This window comes from Ursus maritimus, unplaced genomic scaffold (genome assembly GCF_017311325.1).
Source record: "Ursus maritimus isolate PB19 unplaced genomic scaffold, ASM1731132v1 scaffold_4, whole genome shotgun sequence".
Taxonomy (NCBI): Eukaryota; Metazoa; Chordata; class Mammalia; order Carnivora; family Ursidae; genus Ursus; species Ursus maritimus.
The window spans coordinates 27,789,451-27,811,323 of NW_024426552.1; the positions used below are offsets into that span (position 1 = coordinate 27,789,451).

The 21,873-nt window shown below is 35.6% G+C and overlaps 1 protein-coding gene across 4 annotated transcripts in view; it reads left to right on the plus strand.

Moving 5' to 3' along the window:
- The window catches only part of LIPI (lipase I), a 60,507-nt gene extending 38,979 nt beyond the window's left edge, over positions 1-21,528 (plus strand). For 3 of the 4 annotated variants that reach the window (XM_040621097.1, XM_008701735.2, XM_008701734.2), the window contains exons 8-10: positions 4,906-5,017; positions 11,671-11,847; positions 21,231-21,523. In XM_040621097.1, coding sequence (XP_040477031.1) covers positions 4,906-5,017; positions 11,671-11,847; positions 21,231-21,318 — 377 coding nt within the window. In that variant the 3' untranslated portion in view covers positions 21,319-21,523. Of the gene's footprint in view, positions 1-4,905; positions 5,018-11,670; positions 11,848-21,230 lie in introns of all 4 variants that reach the window. The other variant, XM_008701737.2, reaches the window with a different exon arrangement.
- The last annotated feature ends 345 nt before the right edge of the window (positions 21,529-21,873 follow it).

Below are 21,873 nucleotides of genomic sequence, written 5' to 3' on the forward strand. Positions count from 1 at the left end.
TTCAGCCCTCTTTTTATGATTCTCTTCCATCTTCCTCTTCCACTTTTAAGGCTTTGTGATTACCATCTTTGTGACTGCATTGCTCCCACTTGGACAAATCAGATAATCTTCCTATTTTAAGGGCAGCTGATTGGCTATTTTAATTCCATTTGAGATCTTAATTATGCTTTGCCATTTAAGGTAACATATTCAGTTTCCAGAGATTAGGACATGGACATATTTGGGGAGGTCTACCACAATTATAATAGCACATGTGATTTTTCAGTTTCCTGATATCAGCATTTTCTGTGAAGTTGCGAGAACTTGACTTGCATTTAGGTTTCTTTACATTCTCCACTTTAAAATCTCATTGTCTTGATTAGCAGATTGCGTGATAATTTTGGTCTCAATTATCAAATATATAAAATTCATGAGGAAAAGGATAATCTATTGTATGTATGCAGATGTCTTCCCTTCCCATTTTTACCTCTTTGTTTTAGATGCATTAAGATGATTTCAATTCCTTTCTGTTTGAAGAAATTCCTTCTTACAATATTTAAGAGATGGAGTTTGCTAATAAGAAATTCTTTAAGTTTTTCTTTGTCTTAGAGTGCCTTTGTTTATCCTTTATTCTCAAAGGATAGTTTTGCTCACTATAAGGTTTAGAGTTGAGCTCTTTCTTTTGACCTTTGAAAAATGTGCCACAGGGTGCCTGCGTGACTCAGTCGGTTAAGCGTCTGCCTTCGGCTCAGGTCATGATCCCAGGGTCCTGGGATCGAGTCCCACATTGGGCTGCTTGCTCAGTGGGGAGCCTGTGTCTTCCTCTGCCTCCTGCTCCCCCTGCTTGTGCTCTCTCTCTCTGTTAAGTAAATAAATTAAAAAATATATGTTAAAAAAATATACCACATAATGCCTGAAAAATGCTGGCCTCCATAGTTTCAGATAAAAATTCCACTGTGTCTCAAATTGGTGTTCTCCTGTGGATAATGCGTCATTTGTCCTAGGCTGCTTTCATTTTTTTTTTTTTCTGTTTTTCTTTTTCTGAAGTTTAATTATGATATGACTTGGTGAAATTTGTTTAGGTTATCCTGTTTCAAGTTCACTCAGCTTCTTGAATCTGCATATCTGTTTTCTTCACCAAATTTAGAAAGTCCTTGGCTATTATTTCTTTGAATATTCTTTAGCCCTACTTTCTTTTCTCTCTTCCTGACATGATAGCACACATATAATATCTTTGTTATAGTCACACAGTATCCGAGGCCCTGTTCATTTTTTTCCCCTCAATCTCTTTTTCTCTCCATGGCTGAGGTTGAGTGGCCAATTGATCTGTCTTCAAATTCACTGATTTCTATCCTCTATCATCCACTCTACCATTAAGCACATGCAGTGAGTTTTATATATTTTACTGTAGCTTTCATTTATGTAATTTCTACTTTGTTTTCTTTTATAGCTCCTATTTCTTTGCTCAGATCTTTCTATTCCTTTTTTTCAAGAGGCTCTAACTGACTTTGAAGCATCTTTATGGTGGCTTCTTTGAAACCCTTTTCAGATAATCCCAGTGTCTGATTCATCTCAGTGTTGGCATCATTTCATTGTCCTTTCTCACCAAAGTTATGGTTGTCATTGTTCTTGGTATAATGGGCAATTTTCAGTCACATCCTGGACATTTTGTTTATTATGTTGGAATTTGAGTACTGTTTAAATCTTTTATTTCAAGCAGGCAGCCACATTGTTTAGATTTTAGCTTTATGTATTCCGAGGCTGTGATTTCTTAGATGTATAAAGGTTCAGGATTTTTGTATATTCCTGGGGACTTGCTTCTTTTTGCTTTATGCATAAAATTGCATTTTGATTCCCAATTTTATCTGATTCTATCACAACAACAATTTGTCTCATAGAGCCTTTGAACCTGTGTTTTCTTTTCTGTCTTGCATATTATGTTCTGCAGTATTTTATTTCACATGCTACTTAACAATTGGTATTTATTTTGAGTGTTATCATTACAACCAATGCTCACCATATTTACCAGTTTTAGTTTTCTACCTTTTATTTTGTTCTCTTTTCCTTCCCCCACTTTTTCCTTCTGAGTTTAACTCCTGTCTTACTAAAATATGTCCTTAGTGACTTTTCACTAGTGGTCTCTCTCAGTTTGTTTATTTCCTTGAAAATGTCCTATCTTTTTGTTACTCTGGAATGCAAATTTAATTCAACATAGAATTCTACATTAAGGGTATTTTCACTCAGCACTTTGAAGATATTAATTTTCTTTTCAGATAAATTTCTTTTTTCATTTATTGTCAGTGTAAATTTTTTTCTGTAGGTAATCTATAGTTTTCTTCTGGATGAATTAACTAATTAATTAATCTATTTATTCATGATTTATTATTATTATTTTCTAGTCTCAATGGTCATTTTAAGTCTCTTAAAAATTAAAGAAAGATATCTGTGCTATTTCAAAATAAAGATTCATGTATTCTTCTAATATAGAAAACTCTCAGTAGTCAGCTCTTCAAAATTCTCTCTTCAGAGCAAGTTGGATTTTGTTTTTTCCAGAATTTATGTAGCATAGTCTCAGAGCATTTTTAATATAATTTGGAAGGGGTGGGGAGTGATGAGTGCTAATTTAAATTCCATATTACCAGGGCACCTGGGTGGCTCAACTGGTTAAGCATGGGACTCTTGATTTCCTCTCAGGTCATGATCTCAGGGTTCTAAGATCAAGTCCAGTGACTGGCTCCATGCTCAGGGCGGAGTCTGCTTGTCTCTGTCTCAAATAAATAAATAAATACATAAATAAAATCTTAAAAAAAAAAATTCCATGTTACCTTGAGTTTTATTTAGTCTTGGAAAACTTTTCCCCCCATCTAAGACTCATAGACAACCAGTAGGAAGAATTTTCTAACTTCCTCTTTGAATGACAAAGCAGAGAATTAAGGTCTCTGGTTCTGTGCAGGGACTTCATTTCAGCTCTGTCACTTAACATAATGTCTCCTGTGCATGGAAGTTGACACTGCAGCTTCAGTCTCCCTACATCCAGTTCTCAAGTCCTGCTGGGATCCAGAGCTTCAGTCCGTCTTAAGTTTTGCCTTTACCTTCTCTTCATTTCTGCTTCCTGATATTTTTCCTACCTTCATCTGAGCTTGGTTGTGTATTTAATTTATGAATTGTATACTCATCATTTACATGTACTTGTAGCAAGAGGTGGGCTTATTCTATAACTTCTCAATATATCATGCTACCAGAAGTCATCTGAGAAAGTCTGAACATCTGCTTTTTTGGGTGAGGTGGAACAAAGTATTTTGTCTAAAGCTGAGCAGTCACTTCAAAGTAAGAAGTGGTCCTTAACTCTCTTGTGTTAGAAATTGATGAGGTCCAGTGATAAATACATTACCTTATTTGAGGTCGTACTCAGCATCAGGAATAAAATAAGAAGTTACTACTCTTGCCTGTTTAGTAGCAACATTTAACAGCTACCATGCATGATTTTAGTACAGGCATTGCTCGTAAGAAAATTTCACAGTCCATGTTCTGTTTTTTTTTTTTTTTTTAAGATTTTATTTATTTATTTGACAGAGAGACAGCCAGCGAGAGAGGGAACACAAGCAGGGGGAGTGGGAGAGGAAGAAACAGGCTCCCAGTGGAGGAGCCTGATGTGGGGCTCAATCCCAGGACTCTGGGATTACACCCTGAGCCAAAGGCAGACACTTAACGACTGAGCCACCCAGGTGCCCCTCCATGTTCTGTTTTTTGTACATTTTCTTCTAAGAAATGGTTCACAGTACAGGGACTAATGTCTACCTCTCTTATATAAGGTATGATGGAGATGGACTGCACATTCTAGTCCATAAGTCAAAATATCACAACAGAACTGGGATAGAACTAAAAGAACAGGTATCACCTTACACTGGAGTGTAGCAAAATGTAGTCCACTTGGCTGTTTTTGGGACTGGGGGATGGGCATCTAAGTCATAATGGCATTACACTTGAAGTATAGGAAGAAAAGTGGATATTGATGTTAAGTGGTAAAAGGGGTAGACTTAGTGAGCACTTAAAAATATCTCTTTGCTGTGAATTTAAATCCTCCCTCTGTCTGGATATATCCCCTCCAGATGCTCAACATCTTCTCATCATAGAAATGAAAGTATCTTAAACCCGCTTTCTCGGCTAATCTTCTAGCGCTTGTTTGCAGGTGAGAGTAGTGGGATCTTGAAGCAGTTCTGGGCTGTGATTTTTTGGGTGGTGTTTCTGGCAGAGCCTTGTTCTCTGGCCTTCAGTGGTTATTTGAACTACATATCCCCTACTAAATTCTTCTTGTGCTAAAAAAAAAAAAAAAAAGCCACCTCACAGGGAGTCAGAACTTCCTATATACTCAGACAATATTGAGTATAGGGGTAAGTTCAGCGTCCTTGCCTCTGGAAGATTTACTATATCAATTTTTAGCTGTGGCATTTTGAATAAGAACTATTATGAGCTTGTTAAATATAGAAATACTTAATTTTACAGTCATTCCTAAAAAACCAGTGAAATTGGGAATTGTATTTGTCAAACAATTTTACCTAGGACTATTCATCAGATAATTAAGGAACCTTATCATATTTACTTTAGTTGTGCTATTTAAAAAGAAAAATTGTTTCATTGACCTAAATTCTGAAATTTTTTGGTTTGCAGACCAGTTAGTATTCTATAATTATTTAGCCAACTTTTCACCATATTTATGACTGTCTAGCAGGCTTTTTCAAGTCTAATTAAAAATTGGCAAAAAGTAAAATATATTACCCATGTACCAAATGAATGGCTGTCAGTATTATGTGCGTATATAATATGTGCCTAGATTGCATACATATATACATATATGTGTATCTGCCTAGGCACCAAAAATAAGGGAAAAAAATAATGTGAATTGCATTCTATATTTTTGTTTTATAGCCTATTATTTTGTTCTCACTGTAACTGTTCTGGATGACACCCTGGAGGATGGCTATATTACATTTAAATTATTAAACCAGCTTGGAATGGTTGAAGAGCCAAGGCTCTATGAGTAAGTACAATTTAGTTTTTTTTTCCTTTCATAAATTAAATGTTTGTTTTCTTGAGCATCTACTTTAAATATAATACAAATGGTGTAAATTTTCTATCCGTTGAGCCTTAAAATGTTAAACATTAAAAGAATCTTGGGTGTATATTCCAGTCCATTCATTCTATGGAAGAAGATGCTGAATATGAAGTCGGCTAACTTGTTTATGTCATACACACCTTAGGAACTACAAATATTAGGGGAAACTTTTTTTCCCTCTCATTCTAAGTCTCATTCCTGTGTTCTTCTTCTCAAACTACCTTGCCTTCTAATTCTCTCTGGTTTTCAGGCAACATTGTGTTCACCGTGACGTGAATAAATGTCTAGTGACTTCTGTTGGTAGAGTGACCCAATTTCAGTTATTTCAGAGAACACTCCCAGCCACAAATCCCACAAATAATAGAAGAGGTTTTGTTTTTACTTAATCTTCTATTTAACTCTTTGTGTATGTATGTATGTGTAGGTATATATACATATTTTTAAAGTTATCTAATCATCTCGAAGAATGTTCTCAGCTTGAATTTGTTGAATGCATATTTGTGTATTTAATATATTCTCAAACTAAGAAGTTCATTTCCTGTTAAACAAAAGAATGATATGAAGGTGTATGCAACTACTAAAATTGTAGTTTCCAACCTACTGTGCTAGACTTCTAGAAATCCATTAAATAATGTAACTTTTCAAAAGGATCGCTGGTACCATATCTAGTGATGAAATAAAAGATACACTTTATTTTACTGTGCCTGGACTTAGAACAATTTAGTTTAAGTTTAGACTGATTACTGACGACATCATTAGAATTTCAGGAAGCATAGTTGGTATATCCAATGTTTACTGTTGTCATAGTCTAGGTAGTTACAGTACCTGAATTGACTAAACCTGATGTGTGATGGGCTTTGGACTTGCATACATTGTGAGATCCAAACTTATTCAACCATTAAAGCAAACCAGAGAAAAGTCTCTGCATGCTTATATATTTGCACATTAGCATTGAAACAATGAAAGCAATGTATGTAATTTTACTGTACTATTATGAACCTCGTATAAAATCTAAAATGATATTAAAATATAAAAAGTAGCCATAGCTCATAATAAATGAAGTTTGTTTTGTAGATAAATCTTTAAAACCTTGAAATCCACAAAGAAAAATAATAGTAAAAGAAGTATATTATGATAAAATATTGAGAACCTATGTACTGAAGTAATATAAAGACTACTTCATCATGGGATACTGAGGTCATTCTTGGAAATAATATTCTGAGTTATAAGTCAGGGAAAAATTTTTAAACATTGAGATAAATGTATTTTTAATATTAGATCCTTAAAAATTTAATTTTCTTAAAATGATCAAAGGCATTGCAGATAATTTAGTAGTTGAATAGAACTGGTGATGAGTGAGCATCAATTATTTTTGGTTTTTTCCCTTTCTTCAACTTCCCCTCAGTCACCCAAAGAAGAATATTAAATAAATCAAATTAGGATTTCAGATTCTTCAAATTCTTCATTTACATCAAGGCCCAATTTTTATTAAGAGAAACTTAAGCTTTTGCCACTTAATTTTGAGCACTGATTGACAGTGTTGTAATAATAAATAGTTATTTTATAATAGATTATTGCTTTACATTGCTTAAAATAGTATATATATGTGCATATATATAACACACATATGTGTATGATCCATTATTTATTTTTATAAGACACATGCTTCCGTAGGTTTTGAATCCACTTATTCAACAGTGTTATTCAGCACCAATGGAGCTTATTCAGGCATTTCACCAAATAATGGGTATTCAAGATAAAATAGCACTGTTATTGTTCTCAAGGAAGTCACAGAATCCTGGAGGAGACTAATGCATATTTATAGCTCTGAGTAATAAGTTCTGTAGTAGCAGAATACTTACGTACTGTGGGTGTACAGAGGAGGAAGCAAGGAAGCATTTGAAGGGGAGAGACTGCAGTCAAGGAGTGGAGAGAGAGAGTGCTTTCAAAGGCATGGAAAGAGGAAAGTACCAGAGTTCAGTAACAGCACAAAGACTATAGTCCTAGAGAAGTTGTTTCCAACTTGTTCAGAAGGCAATGAAATTGTGATTCTTGATTTCCTTTATAAACATCATTGTCTATGCAGAATACCATGAAATATTGATGCGTTTGATTCACATACTTGACTTAGTGCATTTTTCATGAAGGAATATAAAACATGGATGACATATTCATGGTAAATATGTCCATTTAAGCTTGGCCAAAGGCTTTATTGTTTTTCTATTAATAATTCTTTGCTAATAGCTTTGGTCATGCTTTGGGATTCTAACTGTTTCAGAAACCAGGGAAGCCAGAGACTTTTTAATGACCTTTTGTTTCCCTTTTCAAAATTGAAAAGGAATATTTGTTCACTGTAGAAAATGTGTCATACAATAGAAAATGAGAGTCATATATAATTATATCATCCAGGGATGTTCACATTTATTATTTGGTCTACATCTATGTCTCCTCCTCTTCCTCTACCTCCTCCTTTCCTTCCTCTTTCTTTTTGCCATACCCCTGTGCAGTATTTTTTGCACTTAGCAAAATTAGGATCTTATCCTGATTTTTATACTGAATGCTACAGCGTAATCATTTTTTATGTCACTGAAAATTACTCACACGTTATAATATGATGCCAAATATATTAATATATCAACATAGGAATTTAAACAGGAGGTATCAATTTTGGACATTCTGGTTAGAACAATTCCCTCAGAGGATGAGTAATGGAGAGATTAGAGTGGCACAAGTCCAGAGAGGTGGCTATCGTAATAATTTCTGTGAGAGATAATGGAGGCCTGGACTAAATCCATGGAAATGTGTGTGTTTGTGTGTGTGTGTGTGTGTGTGTGTGTTTAGGATTTAGATTAGATGTGTTTTTATGATTAACTAAATATGTGAAAGTGAAGGAAAGAAATCAGTTTTGAGGCAAATATTTAAGTTATGGTGCCATTTACTGAGCTAGGAGGTCATGGAGAGGAGCCAATTTAATCATTCAATATAATATTTTGAAAGTTTCTATAAGCCAGTAATGTACTAGAAATTAGGATACAGTTCTGGACAAATTAAATTGCTGTCTTTACATAATTTCTGTCCAGTGCAGCCAACAGACTTTACAAATACATAATACAAATAAAATGATGATGTTCATCATTCCTCTATTCAAACAATTTTTAATGTGTATCTCGTTGAGCTAGGGACTGTCCAAAGTGCCAAGGATACTGTGATGAGAAAAATAGACATGGTCCTACCCTCATTAAAATTACAGCTTGATGAAGGATATAACAGTAATCAAAAATAAATAAAAATACATAAATAAAATCTGAAAAATGTCTCGAAGCAAATTATAGTGTGTACAGAAATATAAAATAGGGAGTAGTGAGGTCACTAAAAGTTTCTCTAAGGCCATTTCATATTAGTTGAGACCTAAATGATAAGCAGGAATTCGTCTGCTTTGCTGTATTCCAGGCAGAAGGGTCAACAAATGCATAGATCCTGAAATAGGAGGGAACATAGCCCATTTTAGGAACTGAAGAAATTTTATAATGTCTTAGAATGGAGGCAGGGAAAGCAAGAGAGATATGAGAGAGGTAGAAAACCCCTAGATTTTGTAAGAACTAGAACTTATAGGGCATTTCTAGGATTATATTTTACTCACTGGGCAAATGAAAACCACTAAAGTGTTTTAGTTGGGGCAGCCCGGTTGGAGGTGGGATTGGATCTTTATTTTGGAAAAACAATTTGATCACAGTGAGTTGATGACGGAAAAGACAGGATGTTGTTGCAAGAATATAGGCAAGAAACAATGGTGTCCTGAGTGCTTGCAGTGGAGATGGAAACTGAGGATGGATTCAAAGCAGATTCAAGATATTTCATAGGTATAGTCAGTTACAATTTATGATAGATTGGAAGTAGGGGTTGAAAGAGGGGATATCAAGGGTGAATACTGATTGTCTGGCTTGGGTAATAGGTGGTGGTGCCATTTAAAATGATAAAGAAATTTGTAAGCTGTCAGGTTTTGTTTTGTTTTTTGGTGAGGAATGGTTGTTGGGGAAGATGTCATTTAGATTTGAATCTACTGAGCTTGAGATATCCAAGTAGACATGGTGAATAACAGTAGGTATGTGTGTCTGGATCTCAGCAGATGGAGCTCAGTGAGAGGCAGAGATTTGGTGGTCATGAACAAACAGTTGGTATCCGAAACCATTAGAGTGGGTGTGAAATTATAGGGAAAGATAGCACGTTCCCATCTGGACATACTGACTTTGAAATATCTCTGCAAAATCCAGGTAAGGTCTTGGACAGAAATTAGAGATATGATCATTGATGTTATAATCCGTGAAAGCGGAGGTAGTAACAGTGCCTGGAGGGATCAGAGATGGGCTTTGAGGTGTGTGATGACAACCTTTTTTGGGCCTAGCTGTTTTGAAGAATCGAGAGGAGGAAATGGTGGGGATAAATGTAAGATGGCACAAGTGCTGGACACACTCTTCATCTGTCCTACATATGATTGTTGCCTTTGCTCAAGCAAATCATTGTTGCCTTGAAGGAGGAAATTAATACAACAGATTCTTTTAAAGATTTATCTATTTATTTGAGAGAGAGAGAGAGAGAGAGGGAGAAAAATGCAAGCAGGGGGAGGGGCAAAGGGAAAGGGAGAATCTCAGGCAGTCTTGGCGCTGAGTGTGGAGCCCCACACAGGGCTCAAGCCCATTACCCTGAGATCATGACCTGAACCGAAATCAAGAGTCAGAGGTTTAACTGACTGAGCCACCCAAGCGCCCCAGTACAATAGATTTTTTTTAAATTTTCTTCCTCTCCTCTTCCTTTTTCTTCTCTTCTCTCTTCTTCCCTTGCTTCCTCCTCACCTCTCCCCCTTCCTCCCACTCTCCCTCCTTTTCTTTCCTCCTCCTCCTGCTCCTCCTTCTCCTTTTCCTTCTTCTTTGGAGTTCCCTTTGTAGTTAAGCAGATCCATATTGATCTAACTGACTCCAGGCCCCCAAGCTTCTGGCACACAAGGATGAGGAATTTGAGTAGTGATGAAGAACATTGACATGACTGTGTTTGCGTTCCGGCTTTGCATTCACTAGCTTAGGAATTGCATTTCACCAGCTTATGCTCTGATATTCAGTTTTCTGGTCTGTTAATGGCAATACGAATAGTACCTAATAAAGGGAGTTGTTAAGATAGTTAAATAAAGTTAAGTATGTCAAACTTTATTACAGTTCTGGGTATACCGTAAATGCTCAGAAAATTGTACTTATTAAATTCTACCTTTATTTTTTCCTTTTGAATCTGAGGCTTTTATAATTATTCCTTTAATTCACAAATATTTGGTAAAATGGCACAGAACAATGAAGAATTATTATTTGAGTATCCAGCCTATTCAGGGAACTATGATAGTTGTTCAGTGTCTAAAAAAAAGAAGCATAAGGGGACTTCTCTAATCTTAAATGTACAATCTAGACACCAAGTCAGAAAGACAAGATGTCCCACTTTTTTCTCAAAAAGTATCCTCAATAATTTTATATGGAGGTGTATATATTATTATTTTATTTTGTTTTAACTTATTTTAAATTAGTTTTTAAAAAATTTTATTTTATTTAAATTCAGTTAATTAAATTAATCAATTAGTGTATTATTAGTTTCAGAGGTAGAGTTCAGTGATTCATCAGTTGCATGTAACACCCAGTGCTCATTACATCATGTGCCCTCCTTAATGCCCATCACCCAGTTACCCCATCCCTCCAACTTCCTCCCCCTCAGCAACCCTGTTTGTTTCCTGTAGTTAAGAGTCTCTTATGGTTTGTCTCCCTCTCTGATTTTGTCTTATTTTATTTTTCCCTCCCTTACCCTATGATCCTCTGTTTTGTTTCTTAAATCCCACATATGAGTGACATCATATGATAATTGCCTTTCTGTGATTGACTTATTTTGCTTAGCATAATACCCTCTAGTTCTATTCATGTCATTGCAAAAGGTCAGATTTAATTTTTTTGATGGCTGAGCAATATTCCATTGTGTGTGTGTGTGTACAATGTATTTTTTTTTTAAAGATTTTATTTATTTATTCGACAGAGATAGAGACAGCCAGCGAGAGAGGGAACACAAGCAGGGGGAGTGGGAGAGGAAGAAGCAGGCTCATACCAGAAGAGCCTGATGTGGGGCTCGATCCCAGAACGCCGGGATCACGCCCTGAGCCGAAGGCAGACGCTTAACCGCTATGCCACCCAGGCGCCCCAATGTGTACAATGTATTTTTATATATATAAATATATAATGTATTTTATCCATTCATCTGTTGATGGACATCTGTGCTTTTTCCGTAGTTTGGCTATTGTGGACATTGCTGCTATAAACATTGGGTTGCAGGTGCCCCTTCAGATCACTATGTTTGTATCCTTTGGGTAAATACCTAGTAGTATAATTGCTGGGTCATATTTTAAATTATTTTAATAAATACTTTAACAAATATTTTATTGTTTGGCCTTTTTCCTTTAAGATTATTCTTTCCATCCTGCATTGTTAACATTACATTGACTTTAGAGTTAAATTATATTTTACTAATATGCTGAGCATATTAAATTCTCTCTTTAGGAAGAACAGATCATTTAATGAGCTCCAAGAAGTCAAGATTCTTGCTCAATTTTTAAATGATGTTGTAAATATTTCAAGCATTGGTTTGGCATATTCTCAGGGCTCAAATTTGCAGTGTTTCACAGGCAGATACAACATCCAACGTATCATGTTACAATCACTTACATATCCAGAAAGGTAAGAAAACTAAATTTTGGTTTCAGTGTATAATCTTTTATACTTGAAAATATTGGTATGCTAAGAGATGTTTTAAGAGTTTATGTATTCAAATATCTGTTTATTGTGCATTTCAGATTATATTTTACATAAATATTAGAATATCTAAGAGTTACAAAATACACTTTTTTAAAAATGAAAATTAGTTTGAATGAAACTTAGTTTGGAATCACATTACCTAAGCAAAGAAAAAAAACAATCATTTCATTAGACACAATAAAAATGAAAAAAAAGAGACATCTGCCTTAGAAGTTGATCAATAATTTCATATATTTATACATATATTTTTACAAAGTGGATGAGATTCCTTTTATACAATTCTTTAGATGGGGTTTAATGGCTGAAAACTCTGTAATGAGGCATATGGTCTTGGAGGTTGAAGTCACCATGACTTTCAATGATTTTTCTCTTTCTCTTAAGTTTATTTTTATTTAGGAAGAGAAAAAAAGTGCATTTTCATCTTTGTATCTAAGATTCTACATATCATTGGAAATTCAACCCCAACAATATATTGACAGAAGTGAAGCTCTAGCATATATTCAATAACAGCATGAGGAAAATCTGATTCTACACTTTAATTTTACCATCATATATCCTGGCTTGTCTGTTGTATCACAAATACCTCCATTCCACATCATGACTTGATGGGGTTTTTTGGGAAGATGATAGACTCCAGCAGTATTTTTCTTAGTCCATTTAATATGCTTTTCTTAGTTCTGTATGCTCATAACTGAAGAGGTTTTCCTACTATCCTTGTCCCCACAATATTGATATACATGTTCACCACAGCAGAATTCATATTCCCACAAAAACACCCCTGTGAAAGCACTAAGAACCACTAAGACCTCTTTAATGAGTTGACTATCTGTCTATTTGGATATGTGACATGTGATTTGTTCCAACTATGAGTGTCATCTCAGAGCCAATAGCAATGGGTTTGTGGATTGCTAGAAATCTCTCTTTAGCTGGCAGTAGAGCCTACTTTTTATTTCTTTTTATGTTTCTGTATTTATATACTTGATTCCCTAATTACCTTTCTATGAATGTTGCACATAGTAAATAAAAATTTTTGGAGAATGAAAATAATAAATGATAAGAATATGCATTTAGCTAAGGTCTGTATCAAAAGAGGAGAATGGGGGGAGGCACCTGGGTGGCTCAGTTGGTTAAGCATCTGCCTTTGGCTCAGGTCATGATCCTGGGGTCCTGGGATCGAGCCCCACGTCAGGCTCCCTGATCAGCAGGGAGCCTGCTCTTCCCTCTCCTCCTGTCTGTCTCCCTGATTGTTCTCTCTCTCTCTTCAAAAGAAATAAATGAAATCTTTTTAAAAATGAAAAAAAATAAAAAAAGGAGAATTGGAAAGATTCTTTGAAGTGAAAATTATTTTGTAACTTTTGGCATGAAAATAGCCACTCAAAAGTCAGTAAGTAAGATGTCATTATAGTGGAAAAAATCTAGGAATAAGTTTACTATTCTTTGCCTTTGATTGAAATGCCTACAAAAAAATAACAAAATATATAGAACTTTTCAGCTAGGAATATTAGCAACATTATTCCCTGCCAAAGTATACCAGAGAGAGACAGACAGACAGACACACATCAGGGGGTCATGTTTGAAGGACTAGAGCTCAAGATTTTTAATCTTCAACTGATCTCTGTATTTATTACCTTTTTTAAGACATTATTTATTCCCCACCCCCTGTATTTATTATCTTAAAGATGCAAAGCTTCTACTAAACATAAGAATGCAAACTATAGGGGCTCCTGGGTGGCTCAGTCGTTAGGCGTCTGCCTTCGGCTCAGGGCGTGATCCTGGCGTTATGGGATCGAGCCCCGCATCAGGCTCTTCCGCTGGGAGCCTGCTTCTTCCTCTCCCGCTCCCCCTGCTTGTGTTCCCTCTCTCTCTGGCTCTCTCTCTCTGTCAAATAAATAAGTAAAATCTTTGAAAAAAAAAAAAAAAGAATGCAAACTATATTCGTAGTCCCCCAAAGCTAAGTTTTAAAGGGCCCAAGCTTGTTGCACCATCATATCCCCTTTGTCTTCCCCATTAACAGCTCTCTGAGCATAAGGAAGGTGAGTATGAACAGAGAAGTTTAGAGGTTGTAATTTTATATCTTCTGTTTCTGGTGCTTAAGTGTAAAGAATTCGGGGCACCTGGGTGGCACAGCAGTTAAGCGTCTGCCTTTGGCTCAGGGCATGATCCCGGTGTTGTGGGATCGAGCCCCACATCAGGCTCCTCCGCTACGAGCCTGCTTCTTCTTCTCCCACTCCCCCTGCTTGTGTTCCCTCTTTCGCTGGCTGTCTCTATCTCTGTCAAATAAATAAATAAAATCTTTTAAAAAAAAAAGTGTAAAGAATTCATATTGTCTCAGAGTAAAGTCTTCTCCCTATATATCATATATGGAAAGAGAAAAAAAAAGTTTCCTTTTCAGTCTGAGGATGTAAACAAAATACTTTCTAATAGCTATGGACATTTGCCAGTTAAGGCAAAACATTAATTAACCACCACCCGATGTGTTTCACCAAATGGCTTATTCATTAAAGAACTTGCCCCTGCTGCTCGAGGTGAAGCAAGAGGCCAGCTCCACCCCCTTGTCCCCCACCCTATATTGTCTAACCATTTTTTTTTTATTGTTGTTTTGGTAAGAGCATTTAACATGAGATTTACTCTCAACAAATTTTGAAGCGCTCTATTATTTACTATAGGCATGATATTGTGTAGCGGAAAAACAAGCAAACTCTTACTACAAAAGACAGAAAATCCAACCGCAAATCCCTAAAGATAAAGGGGGCATGTAGCCAGATGTATCTGAAAATCCCATGGAAGATAATGGCTCCTGGCTTAGCTGCATTCAAAGGACCAAGCTCATTGCTGTGCTAGCTCCTGGTTTTGCCATTCTCACTGCTTCATCCTCAGTCTTTGTAATACCAACTTGGCTGCTACTTGATTCCAAATTCAAATCCCTGTGGATGGGTGGGGAAAGAGTTCTCTTTGCAAGTCACTGACTTTGGGCAAGTGCATACCTTTGAACCTCACACTGTGGTCAGGGAAGTAGATTCTTCTGATTGGCCAGGGAAATAAGTCCTTTGATTTATGCTTGCTCTGTGACAAGATTGGATCACATTCAATCAAAGTTTATAAATTGAGAGTAGGATGAAGAATGTTAGAGGTAATATTACCAGAGAAGATAATATTACCTGTAAGGTGAAAAAAAATAACAGGACACTACAGAAAGACTGAAAATATTTTGATAAATCAGGCAAAACATTAATTAAAAGTAGATTAGCTTGTAATTTATCTTACTTTTGATTTAACAACGAAAAACTCAGTATAATTTTGATTGGCTATTAACCTCTGAATGAAGGCAGTAAATGAATAGCTAAGCTGCCTCACTCAAATTCAGGTTTTTCAAGATCTGAATACTTCAAATGATTTTGGGGTAAGTTAGGTTTTCTAAGTGGTTATATTTATTGTTCTGGATAGCTATAATGAAATATTTTGCCGGATAAGACAACTTGAGTTGAACATTGTACTAACTCCTCAAATAATTTACTCCAATGTATATCATGGAGGGTTGATGTATAACTTCAGACATTTTGTCCTTTTTCAAATTAATTTAATATTTAAATCGACAGTTTTGCGGCTTTGCCCTGAATGCCTTACTTCCTTCCTGTTAACTTCCCTAGTTATTTAACACTGCATTTCGTTGAATAGTTTCGACATTTAGTAAACCATTTTCAAGATGAATAATAGTGGTTAAGTGTGTTTAGATTTACTACACCCCAGACACTGCTTTTGCAACCTTTGCAACACCTCTCTGAGGTAAGTATTTTCTTTGTTTCTAAGGGAACAGAAACGGAGAGGCTTTACATAACAAGTCTAAGGTTTCTCAGCTGAGAAGGGCCTGTGCAATGATTTGAAGCCAGACTTTTTTGGGGTTTTTAATGTTGTTGTTTTCTTTCAGTTGCTGTTATTTTGATAGGAATAAACATTTTTTTCACTAATTAATATAGTGATTTATTCCCATTATGGAGTATTTAAAAATTTAATTCAAATGTAACGCTATAACCAGGAGCTATCACGGTAATATTTTGTCATGCTTACTTATCATCACACATGTTACAAGTGAATCATGAATCTAATTGTTTACGTTAAATGGTAAGCCGGCTTCTGTGGAGAATGGTGCAGCGTACTCCCTGCAGGAGCTGCTGGCATCACTATTCACACAGGTAACGAGGCGAACGGAATGTACTTGGAGCCGTGCAATACCATGGTCGTGATCAGAAGCATTTTTTCTTCCAACATATAAATTAATGGCTGCCATTATATTCCATCTTTTGTGGACTATTCAAATTAGTCTTTCCTTTATTGTTAGGCATCTGGGGGCTTTTCCCCCCCAATGCTTGCTTATCATAAATACTGACTATCGATGCATAGAAAACTATCTGCACGGCAAACAACTTCCTTGTTCTATATTCATAGAGGGAACATCAAGGAGGAAGAACATTTTCAAATCCTCCACCCCAGCACATGATGTTCACACTTGGTTGATATAGGTTGTTGGTGAGCCTACAGACAGTGGTTGCTTTCTCCATGCATTTCTCCTTTTTATGTCCCTTATATGGGGAAAGGAAAGAGTAAAAAAGCAGACAGGTGTGTCCATGATTATATGTGACTCCCTATCTTCTTAATCATTTTTGCATAGACAGCTATTATACCCAATTCATTCATTGGTTAATAAGTAAAAAATAGGGTAAAGAAATTGGAAGAGGGTATAGAGCAAAAAATAAGCATGTGTGTAATTTCAATTTTTATGTAAAATCTAAACAGTGAATAGGCCATGAAAATTTACTGAATTTACAAAATTTAGTTGCAGTTGTTTCTACGGCGGGGTGGGGGGTAACCTAAAATACATTTTGTGGGTGGTTAGCAAAATTCTTTTTTTTTTTTAATGTACATACTTTTTTTTTTTTAAGATTTTATTTATTTATTCGACAGAGATAGAGACAGCCAGCGAGAGAGGGAACACAAGCAGGGGGAGTGGGAGAGGAAGAAGCAGGCTCCTAGAGGAGGAGCCGGATGTGGGGCTCAATCCCAGAACGCCGGGATCATGCCCTGAGCCAAAGGCAGATGCTTAACCGCTGTGCCACCCAGGCTCCCCGGTTAGCAAAATTCTTAACATTCCTTGCTGACTGGGGATGCTAACAGATGCTTGGATGAAATGTATGCTTTAAGTTTAATTACCTAGATAATTGCCATAACGATTTAGTTGCTTTTTCTATTTAGATCTGTCCATACAGATAATGTGCAATTAATGAGAATTAGCGCTGCCAAATTATTGGGAATGTGAGTTTTAAAAATGTGACACCTTATGGTCCGGATAAACTGTGTATGCATTCAGCCGGTAATTATCTCTCTGTAACAAACTCTGAGACTACAGCACAGATCTCCTTCAGGATGTTTCCAGTAGAGTAGGGCCTTTAAACTTAGGGACTGAGGAATATTCACAGCGGAGGTGACCTGGGATGACTTCCTGAGAAAAGTTGAACTAAAGCTACTTTTTAAAACTTTACTGAACAGTAAAATGTACTCCTTTTGGTGTATGGTTTCATGAGTTTTGACACATTCATGGAGTCATGTAAGGACCATCACATTCAAGATACAGGACATTTCCATCAATGACAAAAACTGCCTTGTGCTACCCCCCTTATTTTCAACCCCACTCCTACTCCCCGGCATGCGCTGTCTCTAGTTTTGCCTTTTCCAGAACATTGTATAAATGGAACCATAATAGTATGTAGCCTTTTGAGTATGGCTTTTTTTCACTTAGCTTCGTACATTCAAAATTTATGCATTTTGTTGCTTATACCAATGGAATGTTATTGATGAATAGTATTCCATTGTATGTATATACCACGGTTCGTTTATCCACTCACCAGTTTGAAGACATATGGTTTGTTCACAGTTTTTGATATCTATCTATGGATAAAGCCAACATAAATATTTGCATGTAGGTTTTTATGTGAACATAAGTTTTCATTTCCCTTGGATAAATACCTAGAAGTGAAATTGCTGGGTCATACTGTAAGTGTATGTTTAACTTTAGAGGAAACTGCCAGACTGTTTTCCAAAGTGACTGTACATTTTGCATTCCCACTGGCACTTAGCAGAGTTCCATAGCTCTCCCACATCATCAAAGGGTGCACCCTCCCCAGTGTTTTTGTTGTTTGGTTTTTCTTTTCTCCATACTAATAGGTGTCTAGATATTGTGTTTTTAATTTGGATTTCTCAAATGACGAATGATGTTGATGGCTTCTGCCATTTAATTGAGGATATTTACATCATTTAGTTACATGTGATTGATACAGTTGGGTTTAAATCTATCATCTTACCATTTTGTTTTCTATTTGTCTCATCTGTTCTTCACTCCCAGTTTTGTCATTGTCTGCTTTCTTTTGGATAAAGAGTAGTCTTATGATTATATTTTATTTCCTTATTGTGGTATTATTATTATTATTAATTCTTTGATTATTTTAGTGGTTTCTTTGGGCATTATATTATAATCCTTAATTTATCAGAGTCTACCTTCAAGTGAATTTTACCACTTCACATTTAACATGAGAACGTTACAGTAGATTAATTTCATTTCTCTCATCCTAGCTTTTATGTTATTGTTAGCATACAATTTACTTGTACATATGCTAGAAACTTCATAATACAGTATATCATTTTTGTTTAAAGAGTCATTCTATTAGAGATATGAATAATTAGGAAAAGTCACCATTTCTGGTGTACTTCTCACTATTATGTGGATGCATATTTTTATGTGGTATAATTTACCTTTGGGCTAAAGGAGTTCTTTAAAGCGTTTTGTGTTTGGTTGGTTTTTGTGTTGTTTTATGTGGTAGTGTGGGTCTGCTGGTGTGAATTTTTTCAACTTTTGTGTATCTGAAAAAGTCTTTATGATGCCTTCGTTTTGAAAAATCATTTCTCTGGATATAGATGTCTAGTTTGACAGGGTTTTTTTGTTTTGTTTTTGTTGTTTTTATTTATTTATTTATTTAAGTTCCATTAGTTAAAGATGTTGCTGGACTGTCTTCTACCATGAATTGATCCTAATGAGAAATCTATTACTCTCCTTCCTTTGTTCTTGTGAAGATTATGCACCTTTTTTGCTCTGGCTGGTTTTAAGATTGTCTCCTTAACACTGATTTTAAGAAGTTTAGTTATGATGTGACTTGTAATTTTCTTCATACCTCTTGTGTTTGGCATTTGTTGACCTTCTTGGACCCGAAGGTTTATAGCTTTCATCAAATTTCATTTAAAATCATAATTATTTTTTTAAAATATATTTTCCTAAGTCTCTTCTCTTTCCTTTCCCTTTGGGGACTCCAATTTCAAGTTCATTAGGCTGCTTGAGGTTATCCCACAGCTCACTGATGCTCTGTTAATTTTTAAATTTCATTTTCTCTCTGTATTTTATTTTGAATAGTTTCTGTTGCTATGTCTTCAAGTTCACTGTTATTCTGCAATGTTTAATCTGCTATTAATCCCATCCAGGTTGTTTTTCATCTCAGACATAGTAGTTTTCACCTCTGAAAGTTTGATTGGGATCTTTTTATATCTCTCATGTCTCTATTTAACTATTCGAATGCATGGAATAAAGTTATAATAATTCTTTTAATGTCCCCTGCTGATTCTCACATCTGTGCTAGTTCTGGTTTGGTTTCAGTGGCAACCCTCAGATGGGCCCATTTTCCTGCTTCTTTGCATGGTTGGTAATTTTGAAGGTTGATGATCTTTTTTTTTTTTTAAGATTTTATTTATTTATTTGACAGAGATAGAGACAGCCAGCGAGAGAGGGAACATAAGCAGGGGGAGTGGGAGAGGAAGAAGCAAGCTCATAGTGGAAGAGCCTGATGTGGGGCTCAATCCCATAACGCCGGGATCACGCCCTGAGCCGAAGGCAGACGCTTAACCGCTGTGCCACCCAGGCGCCCCTGAAGGTTGATGATCTTTGATAATATAACAAAATTCTACTTTTGCTGGCACCTAAAACTCTTAATAAGATTGAAGTATTACCATTTTACGTTTACTGTTATAGTATTAAAATTAAAATTTCAAGATGCCTTTATTATTTCAAATGGAAGATACTGTAGTATTCTGTATCAGTTTTTATAATAAAAAATGAATGTCTATATTTTATTACTTTTATTTTTTTATTTTTATTTTTTTTAAGGTTTATTTATTTATTTATTTATTAGACAGAGAGAGACAGGCAGTGAGAGAGGGAACACAAGCAGGGGGAGTGGGAGAGGAAGAAGCAAGCTCCTAGTGGAGGAGCCTGATGTGGAGCTTGATCCCGGAACGCCGGGATCATGCCCTGAGCTGAAGCCAAATGCTTAACGACTGCGCCACCCAGGCGCCCCACATATTTTATTACTTTTAAACACATTAGCAAATGTAGAAAATTTATTTATTTAAAAATTGAATAACTTAAACTAAAAATGCTATTGAATATTTTAAAAGCTTGTTTGATGGCGTCCTAACCAAGCTAGAAGGAGCCTGGGAGCAATGTACATCTTGAACTAGAGCAATGCATTTGTCAAGTAAAGGTGAGCAGTCAGCACCCGTGCAGCTGAATTGTCCCTTTTCCTTGACTAAGTTGCTATTGCTCACATAGGAGTATTTTTTTCCTTAGCTCCTTCCCTGAATTTTAACCAATCTTTTCTTATTCTACTTGATTACTTTTTTAAGGATTTTAAGAAGGTTTTTAAAGTTTTTTTAAGACATCAACGAGAAGATAAAAACTAGACAAGATGCTTGATTCATCACAGTGACTTGACTTTTCAGAAGTCTTCAAATGCTAAATACACAATCTCTCCAAGATATAGAATTCTTTCTGATTATTATCTCCATTTTAGTAGGTGGAAGAGAGGACTGATCAGATTATTAGAAAATCTGTGTATGCAATTAAGCCCAATTCTTTGATGGTGGCTATCACGGTAGAAAAAAATGGCCTAGCCACTAAGCACGGAGTTCAGGCTTCAGCTATTTCAGTATCCAAAAATATCTCACATATAAAGTAACTATCCAACTGAAGCATCAAGCAGAGAAGAAATTGAAACACAGAGAGTTTTTTCTTTTTCATAAATATTGTGTCTACTTCATCCCTGGATAGCCAAATGAGATGGAATGGAAACGATGCCATAGGTTTGTCCCTGCATTTGGAAAACTAATTAATTACAGACATTGAATATTCTAATGTTTATGAGGAAAAAATATAAACTTTGCTGCTTTTTACTAATAGTTATTTTTCTCTCTTTCTTTTTCTCTTTCCACAGACCACCACTTTGCATATACAATTTTGTACTTAAAGAAGATGAGGAAGTATTTCTTAGTCCAAGCACATGCACATCAAAGAAAATATAAAATGCCTTCTTCCATCAAATAAAAAAACTTGTTTGTGAATTAAAGAACTTGTAAATGGGAACAATGTATTCTTTTAGAATGCGTTGTTCAATCTGGGATTCAGATATTTCTACTTCCAGAATAAATTTTTAAAATCAAAGATATAGAAAAATATTAAAGTGCATATGGTAAAACATTCTGAACATATTCTTTTTTTTTTTTTTTAAGAATTTATCTATTTTATTTGAGAGAGAGAAAGCACAAGCGGGATGAGGGAGAGAGAGGGGGCAAGCAGACTCCATGCTGAGTGTAGAGCCCAGTCTTGATCCTATAACCCTGAGCTCATGACCTGAGCCAAAACCAAGAGTCAGATAACCAACTAAGCCACCCAGGGACCCCACATTCTGAATATATTCTAAAAGCTCTTTATTTCTGTTTACCTCAATCAAATGTTTATCACTGACTGTTTCCCTTAATTACTTATTAATAACAGATACTGTGTTTTCAGAAAAAAAATAGAGAAGCTGATTGCTTCAATACACTGTCTAAATAGTATCATTCTCTACTTCTCAGACT